The 9,759-nt window shown below is 38.9% G+C and overlaps 1 protein-coding gene across 6 annotated transcripts; it reads right to left on the bottom strand.

The window, feature by feature from the left end:
- Positions 1-148: 148 nt before the first annotated feature.
- On the bottom strand, positions 149-9,015 carry LOC112175164 (phosphopantothenoylcysteine decarboxylase). Of its 6 annotated transcripts, none has more exons than XM_040511147.1 (3): positions 4,917-8,972; positions 1,075-1,471; positions 149-652 (listed from the first exon to the last, which is right to left on the bottom strand). In XM_040511147.1, exons 2-3 carry the CDS (start codon positions 1,417-1,419, stop codon positions 347-349), a joined length of 651 nt encoding a protein of 216 aa, XP_040367081.1. In that variant the 5' UTR covers positions 1,420-1,471; positions 4,917-8,972; the 3' UTR covers positions 149-346. The 6 variants fall into 6 exon arrangements, 2 of the variants coding, with proteins under 2 accessions (XP_040367081.1, XP_024168595.1); XM_024312827.2 differs by lacking the exon at positions 4,917-8,972 and adding an exon at positions 3,240-3,403; XR_005803492.1 differs by lacking the exons at positions 149-652; positions 1,075-1,471 and adding an exon at positions 3,245-4,740 and having other exon boundaries at positions 4,917-6,449; positions 6,525-9,015.
- Positions 9,016-9,759: the final 744 nt, after the last annotated feature.

Consider the following 9,759-nt stretch of genomic DNA (forward strand, 5'->3'; position numbering starts at 1 on the left):
GATCAGTTGTGTGGAGTGGGAGGTAAGAGTTAAAAGTAGAAGCTATAGATCGTTTGAAGTCGTTAATCAAAGCTACTGCTTATATAACCATGCCCATGGAACATCATTTATCTCACTGTTCGTTTCATACAGCACAGCACATCTTATGTAGAACAAGAAAAATTCAGCACATATCCAATATCTTCTCATTAGATGTAGAACCAATGACAGGCAAACCTCGATCCACATAAATTATAAGAGTTGCAGTTTCATTAGCTAGTTTGAATACTGAAGAATCACATGTAAGTAGCATTTTACAGACGCCGACCCTAATTAAATACTGTCATCAAGTCCCAATATGGCGACTTTACGATCCAGCAGGCTGAACACTACTGCCACCTTGTTGAACTCGCGACTCATAGAATAGTCTTACGGTAGAATAGATCACAGAAGGCTCAGCCATTGCACCATTCCCATAATCCCCACAAGCCAGCCTCTTCTTGACAGGTGGGATGAGCGAAACTCCAAGTTCATCAATGGACATGAGATGTCGCTCTGTGAAGGGATTCTTCCACATCAAGGTGTTCATGGCTGGTGCAACAAACAAAGGCTTGTTGTAGTCCCATGCTCGCACAACACAGGTGAGTAGATTGTCACACAAACCGCCAGCAATCTACAAGACCAAGAAACATTGTTTAAATAAGAAGATAACAGAAAGAAGTGAATTTAAATATTTTACGCGTAAAACCAGATGGTGTATAAGAACCAGGAAACTTCCAGGTGAAAGAAGGCGAGTAAAGCCAATATCAGGCTTGGCAACAACTAAAGTCATCTCAGCAAGATAAACATCACTTCACATATAATAAATCCAAGAGAAAGGAGATTATATATATGGATGCAAGAAGCCTACATACATGCATGTTCAGATCCATGTTCAGTTAGTACAATAGAGGGAATGAGCAATAAGATTTGAAAGTCACACAGAAACAGTTTGAGTGAGATACTAATATGCAGTGAATTGAACTCACATAAATGTTTCCCTGTCGGTAATCTAAGTAGAAAAGAAAAACAGATTTCCAGATTGCTAAATATTACCTTGGCTAGGGTGTTTGCTGACAATGGGGCAATAACCATGACATCAGCCCAACGGCGTAGCTCAATATGAAGTACGCTATCACCTATTTTGTTCCAACTGGACCATTCATCATCATCTGTGTAAAGAATTACATCTTTGGGAAGTGCTGCTCTATCAATGAAATGCAAGGATGCTTTTGTGGCAATGGCTCTTACTTCAGCCCATTCACAAAAAGAATGGCAGAGGTTACCAAACTTTATGGCAGCTACACTTCCACTAGCAGCAAGTAGAATCCGTGGCTTCCTCGGAGCAGCATTGGCTTGTGTTGGTTCCCTTTCTTCTCCGCCAGATTCAGAGCAAGCCATAGTTTATTCAAGAGATGCCAAGTGTTCTTAACCGTCCTAGATTCGCACAAGACTAAAACAAATAGCAAAAGAAAATCAGTTATGCAGTAAACAACCTAAAATACGGAAGGTGATTGCATAATGCCTCGAATTAAAAAATAGATGAGACCAATCCAGCAATTAATAATGAATTTGAACCAATGACACATTCTTGAGTACATAATATGACTCATGCGGCCACACACCAAAAAGAAGCAGCTATGACAAGACTAAAATATGCACTCAGTGTTACATACTGATGAACACAGAAATGTTTTGGTAAATGCACCATAATATACAACTCAATAATAGCATATCCATATACGTGTCCTACTATGTTTTTACAATTTCAAGAAAGAGAGATTCCTAAGTTGAATATAGGAAATTATATCTCAAAATTCAATTTCATTTCATTTTGCAGCTTGCTTAACAGTAATAAAGCCAAAGAACAGCTTGTTTAACAAATGGACAGTGTCTCCTTTTCTCTTCATCATCTACCCCCACAATCTCTTTCTATCTAAGATTCTATGTTTGGCAGACAGAACTTGATCATTTCAGATTAAAGCCAAATTAACAACCCCATGCCATTATATATCGTTCTCTTTATTGGTTAACAGATAGGGCCACATATCAAGATAACCATATCTCCTAAAAAGCAAAATGTAAATTGACAAGGGAAAAAAAAAAGTACAAAGATAAGGAGGAACTGAAGTTCTATCAACCTAAAGTCAAAACCCTAAACTTAGATATTTATCCCAGAACCAAAATAAGAGATAAACTCACCTTAAAAATCTAGAGAAAAGGAGCCCTATGCAGATACTTATACCATATCTCCAGTCCAGCAAATTTGGCTTTCTACAGATGACTAGAAATAGCATTCATACTAGATCTTCTCTTCTCTATTTTCTTTATTGATGAGTACGAACTTAATTCATTGAATAAGCACTGTCTAAATCAGTAAACCAACCTCCAGAGGATGAAGAAGACCAAGACAAAAAAAGCATAGAAACCTCAAACTGAGATTCAAAGTACACAGGGATATTACAGTGGTTACAAGGATCTAGGGAAGCCCTCCCTATCAGCACCTCTAATTATAATAGATTTCAGTAATGAAATTGGTAAAAAGTAAAACACGCGAACCTGGGATAGAATATCAAACATAGCTACTACATATCATTCCAATTAGCAGTAATCACTATCCAATTGGAATAGTATACACAACTTGCAATTTTAGATGTTTTCCAGTACACTAATAATAACCCCAATTTCAAGCTGAATTTAGAAGATACAAGACTTTAATCCACATGAGCAACTCTCTAACTTCCCCAAAGCTAAAAAATAATTCAACCACAAATAAAAAACAGGTGCAAAATTCATCAAACAATAAAAGAGAAAGAAAAAAAAAACTTTTTTTCCATGGAACAACACCAAGCTACAGCGCTAATCCGTAGTTCTCTACACTAAACTTCCCGTAGGAGGATTCTGACTCAGATGAAGGACTACGAACTTGCAATTTTTGATGGGTTTTAGTTCATTTAGATCCTTAAAGTAAAGTACTCAAGTGTTCAAGTCGCTACAATGCATTTTCTACTTAACAGGATAGGAGCATTACTACGAATTAGTCTGAGTTTAACATCAGAATCAAAAGAAAGAAAAATTCTGGTACACAAGGAAGACGAGAGAGAATGAACCCTAGAAATGGAATATGTTAAACCGGAAATGTAAAGGAAGAAGGAAGAATGAAAATTGAAAAAAAAAAAAAAACTGAAAGACGGAAAAAATAAACCGGAGATTGAAATTACCGGAGTCCTGCGGCTACAGTAGAGCGGTTCGACGAAGCTGGGAGGAGATCGGAGAGGAGGAGAAGAAAGAGAAGACGGAACCAGAGAGAAAGGAAATGTTGACTGCAAAATTTAAGAGGGGTATTTTGGGGATATCAGAAAAAATCATTTAAGAAACATTGGTTGCCCGCCCGTTTTAGCATGTTCTTTCCCACGCCCGAATACAACTAGCACTGAGTCAAATGACTCAGACTCTTAGTTCTGCGCGCTGATTTATTTGAAAAAGAAAAGTACAATTATTGCCAAAAAAAAAAAAAAAAATGATCAATGAGGTCAATTTTGAAGAAATTGGCAACAATATGTAGATCTGAGCACACTAAACTTGGGGTTTTTCACAGATTACAGCTATTGGCCACAAGAGATCACTACTTTTATTCTCGTTCAGGTATCTTTTATGTGTCAGTGACCTCTTTGTTTGTAAAGAAAAGAAAAAAGAATGATGTTCATGTATGCATCGATAAATTATCAACTAAAAATAGAAAACGTTTCACATGCATCTGTCAAAGTTATAAAACAATTGGGTGGGTTCGTGGAGTGCTACTTGCTTTTCCTAAGGCCAATGTTTATTGGACGGCACAAAAATGATGCATGATTTCGGTGGTTTGACATGGAAAAACCACCTCGTTTAAAGTTTTTTTTTTTTTTTTGAATCAAGGAGGTCAAATTTTATTAAAAAAAGGAAGATTACATATGACTTTGATCAGCTGCAACTGCATCGATCAGAAAAGGTGGGGGGTAGAGAAGAAAAAACAATCTCGAGAAAATGAGCTAGCATAAGCAGCCATCATGTGTGCTACTATGTTTGCTCCTCTCCTAATATGACTAACCTTTAAACTAGCATGGGAACTCAAAGTATCACCCAAATCCACATAAAGAAGTCCAAGCAAGTGAGCAATGACCAGTTGCTTCCATTATGCCTGCAGAGCTGCTGCTGCACAAGTTGAGAATCTATTTCTACTATAGTTGGGACCAAGTTTTGATTCAATGCAAAAGCAAAGGCAAATTCACAAGCCAGAGCTTCGGCATGTTCCGCCAAAAATAAACCAGATAGAGGCCTTCCCCCTCCTGCAATCATAGTACCAGTACTATCTCTTACCACAAAGCCACAACTACCCTTCCTTGTGATGTGGTTAAAGATACCATCCACATTAATCTTATACAACCCAACAGCAGGAGCTTTCCATCGACTAGAACTCTGGCATTCAGTCTCACACTTGGTTTGTTGTGAAAACATAAATCTTGTAGTCTTGCAGTATTCATGAGTAGTACATCTAGTGGCGGACTCAGGATCCGAGACTTGTCTAGGCTAATTAGAAGTGCACAATTTTTTTTTTTTGACAATCTTTGACAATAAGTCCGCAAGACCGCCTACTATTTTCTCATCTCCATTACTTATGAGAGCCGGTAGAAGTAGAACTTCTTTAATGAAATGCACCCTACATAACAAAACCTGGGGTAGCCCCTACGAAAGAAAGCATAACTCATGTCGACTCACAAGCATATAAAAATTGAAAAATAATAGCTGGTGGTAGCTTGCTTTACACGGACAATAATAGATCAATTAAGAAGATCACAGAGATATGAGAAGGAATTCAAACAATCAAACAAGGAATTCAAAATGGTCAAGAAACTCAATACCCAAAATCACAGCAGCAAATCCAATTCTCCAAATCAAACAATCCCAATTCCCACGCACCAGCAACCGCCAGCAGGTCAGCCACTGACCTCTATCCAAACGCACAAGCAACAACCAGTAAGTCTACCTACAAAACCACAAACCCAAACAGATGGTTTCAAAGATTACAGGCATTTACAGCTTTTCCAGATTAAACCCACAAACCCAACAACTGGGCTTCAAGATTGTTGCCAGAAATTTAGAGTAGATTCATGGGATTTCCCCAAATCGGAATTTAAATGTTCTGATCCCCAGGATCGTAACTATGATACGATCGACATCTCGTAAAGGAAAGAAATGAGAGAAAACTAAAGAAAATAAGTAGATAAAAACTGATTTTTCATTGATATCCTTCTCTTCAAGCAGACAATGAATATATATGGAGCTCACGCACACGAGTAACCGTAGCTGACTCTACCTAACATATTCTATCTACAATGCTAAAACGGTGCGCAACACCAAAACAAGTAAAACGGTGCGTTCTAGAAAATAGATAGCAAGAGTCCTAGTAATATAAGAATTCTAACAATTCGGTTCTTAACAATCCATCCCCCTTTAAACAAACTTGTCCTCAAGTTTCATATTCTGAATCAAAATCTGGGCACCTCTACAAGATGTCATTTGAAACCCATAACCATGTGCAGTGTCTGCAGCACCATGTCCTGAACACAGAGTAACCCCAAGGCCAAGGAAAATGTATATGAACCAAGGCATTGTTGGATAATCAGAGTCTTCAAATGGCAAGTAACCCATGCTTTTGTGCCAGGCTCTAATCAACCACAAGGAGTACAAAATCATGGTCAAAGCTAGATCACCAAAGCATGAAAATATTGGAGGAGAATCAGCATTAATGGAGCCATCCATATTTCCCTGAATTTCACATATTTCATTAGCTAATATTGTTTTCTTGACCAATTGAGGTACCTGAGTTTCTGCCTGAATGAGTTTCCTCATAACTAATTGCATATGTTGCAGACAAGTGTGTTGCTGGAGCACTTTGATAGTGCTAATATGATGGAAGCCATGCATTTTGATAAACCATGTACCGGTTCCCATTGCTCCTTGCCAATTGGGTCCTTCATCATAATTAGCGAGCCAATGTACCATAGTTGCTTCATATATATCCACACTACATTCAATATCAACAAGCTGTTCAATTAAAACTTGTGGACCATTTGAGGAATGATGGTTGGCCAAATGATTAAATGATATACATATCCCAAAAGCTCTCAAAAGTTTGTCCACTCTCTTGTATGACTCAGTAGCTTCATTTAATTGCAATTGAATAATTGCACTTGCAACAACAGCCATGACATCTACTAGATCAAATTGATACTTATGTTGCAGCAACTCCGAATTTGTAAATGCTTCTCCCATAACAAACAAAGTATCATAAGGTAAGAATAATTGAAGCTGATGATCTCCCTTCACAAGCTCTGAAATAAAACAGGGGAAGAGTACTCTTCGACAGAGCAATAAGGCTCTCTCAATTTCTCCTGACAAAGCAAGCAAAGATTCAACATGGTAATAATCTAGAGCAACATCACACAACTTTTGGAAGCAAGAAATACCTGCCTCCAATATCAACAGATCATCTGGGGTAATATCCATGGTGGGTGAGATGTTTGCCGTAAGCTGAAATGATAAATCTCCTTCTAATTTACTCAAAGAGAATAAAAACTGGTATAAATTCTGATAATTGAATTTGAATCCCAACTTCTGCATTGGGTAAGGTGTATATATGGTAGACATAACATATCCCAAACACTTCTCATCGAGCTTCATACGGTCTTCAAGAAAATTCACACGCAACTCTTCCGTACAATATACATTTGCAACCATTACTATAGTTTTCCATCTTCCCCAAAAGTCATCCAACATCATTCTGGCATTCCCTTCCATTTTCTCAAACTTATCAGCAAATAACAAACTCATTTTCGCCGATTTGTTCTCAAGAAGTAGACACAGAAGATTACCATTCAACCAAACATTCAGAGTAGCTACAATACTAAATTCAATGATAGCACACATAGAAAAATCTACCGCTGCTTTAAAACTCAGAGAAGTGTGAATCATGCAACTAATTCCTCCATGTACTACTTCAACATATAGCTGCAATTTACTCATCCTTTGAAGCAAGTTAGAGCAACGGATAACTATGCATTCACCATTTCTATGCACCAAGAAACTATTAAATGTAATGCCACTAGAAATAAGCCCATGATCATAGTGCAAATCCATGCACCCACTATTAACATTAATACGTCACTGAGATCTTGGTAAACAATCTTGTATTTTTCTCAGCAGATCCATAACTCAATATTTCAATCAAAGAAATTATCAATGAAAAGGTAAATTTCAAGCTATTAGAGCTATTACCATATGCCATTGTGTCCAAGTTCCAAATTGTGGATATCAAGTTGGAGATACTTGCCCGAAGCAGCCTTACATTCCCTGTGACCTCTTTACTCAGGTTAAAAGGTTTGTCTTTTAAAAGAATGTGGCCGACACCTTTATCACGGACCTTCTTATCAAACCCAGAGAAGCTCACTGAATCGATGGATGGTAGCAGCTGTGAAAAATGACCTAGAAGTGCATGCTCACCATTTCTACCAATTTTTCTCCCAAAACTTTCGTACTTCACCATATAAGCAATTATCTCCATAGTACAGAGGGGTGGTAAGCTTCCACTAAGTGTGGCTAGAGAAGGAAAAAACAATTGGTACCTTGTTCTGCATTGAACTTGACAATATTTCAGAAGCTAGTGTAGTGGAAGGTACCAGAGGCAGAGTTGTTGGCAAAAGTGAGCCAATTAGCGGTGCTAAAAGATCATAGGTCAAACTAGGAGAACTAACACGTTTCTGATACTTGCTATCCCAGGAATCCAGTATAGGCTTAACACTGACACCCTCAAGCTGATTGAGCTCTTTACCATCTCCACTATTCATCTTAGCCCCCTTATCAGAACTCTCTCCCTCCCCATTTTCTAAATTCTCATTAATACCAAACACAAAACCCACAACATGATCCGTACTAGTATTATCATTAAATCTCAATAGCATATCAGTGTGAGACAAATTCAAGCCACTATCCATATGGGTTTTATGAATAATACCATTATCAACAGGAATAAGTGATGAAGAAGCCTCAGTTGCAGCAGGAATCAATTCGGGTGTTGGTGACGGCGGCGGATAGCCAAACGTCAGTGGGTTATCAACTTGACTTGGCTGGAGATTGCAATGAAACCCTTAACAATCGTAGCTCCTCCTTGAATTCAGATATGAAGGTATCCATCGAACTCTTCAGCGATTCTTGCAATTTGCCGGAACCTTGTGGTGGTGAATGCAGTTTCTCAGCCCCTTAAGCTTGACCGTAGGCCCAGGTATGAGAGAGTATCCACCAGAGTCAACAACTGGGACCTCCCAATTACGTATCCGGTCAGTTTGAAGAGAAATTCGTGAAGGGCCAGACTCGGGTATGGAACAGAATGGATTTGGATATGAAAGTGTATGTGGTTGCTCACAAACGGGAGGTGAAGGAGCAAAATGGTAAATAGGTGGTGTAGGCATGGTTTTGGTGGAGACGAAGTGTGAATTGACACTGGTAACTGATGGGTCATAGGAATGGCTTTGTGAAATTGAAGGATAGATCCAAGGATTTGGGTTAGAAGCAGGTGGATGGTAAGTATGGGTTGATGGAAATTGATAAGGGAAAACATACCCATTGATGATTGTGTGGGGAGGTGATGGTGGTGGTAGTGAGTAACTCGGTTGGAATGGAAATTGAGGAGGAGGTGGTCGGCAACTTGGTTGCAATGGAAACTGGGTATCGGGAGGATGAGAAGAAGGAAGGCAATAATACCCGCCGTTGTAACTTGTCGGACTGGTCGGAAACAGGCCTAGTTGCGAGCTCTGATACCACTTGTTACGATCCCCAGGATCGTAATTATGATACGACATCTCGTAAAGGAAAGAAATGAGAGAAAACTAAAGAAAATACGTAGATAAAAACTGATTTTTCATTGATATCCTTCTCTTCAAGCAGACAATGAATATATATGGAGCTCACGCACACGAGTAACCGTAGCTGACGCTACCTAACATATTCTATCTACAATGCTAAAACGGTGCGCAGCACCAAAACCTAGTAAAACGGTGCGTTCTAGAAAATAGATAGCAAGAGTCCTAGTAACATAAGAATTCTAACCATTCGGTTCCTAACATTAAATCTCCATGAAGATGAAAGCTAGAGTATCTGTACCTGTGAAGCAGGGATCCCTAAATCGAATTGTGGGTTCACGGCGATTTCCGGCGGCGGTTTGTGGGAGTATTCAATCGTTCGACTCTGAGCTAGCTAGTGACCTGCTGTGGGAGTATCGATTTCATACAGATAATTTTTTTCTTCTTCTTTGGGTTAGTATATGGGCTGAAGGGGTGTGTGTGATATATACATCACCTGAGACTTTTTGGGCCAAAATGTTGTCTAGGCTATAGCCCATATAGCCTACCGTCTGCTTCCGCGTACATCTAAGGCTGACAACTTTTCTCATTCCAAACCCTGTTGTTTCATTGTTTCCAAGTACCCCATAGTAAGCACAGCAGCTTTCCCAAATGCTTCAAAGACAAATTTTGAACAACAATTCTCACCCAACCAAGCAAATCACAAGTCAGTGCCTCCGGGCTAAGGCAAGTTTGGACCAACACTCCGTTATTTTGCAACATTTGCTTAGTAAATGGGCAATCTCGACGTAGATGCAGAGTTGTCTCCACTGCATTTGTACAAAGTACACATACTTGTGTTTCCAAC

Source organism: Rosa chinensis, chromosome 7 (genome assembly GCF_002994745.2).
Source record: "Rosa chinensis cultivar Old Blush chromosome 7, RchiOBHm-V2, whole genome shotgun sequence".
Classification (NCBI taxonomy): domain Eukaryota; kingdom Viridiplantae; phylum Streptophyta; class Magnoliopsida; order Rosales; family Rosaceae; genus Rosa; species Rosa chinensis.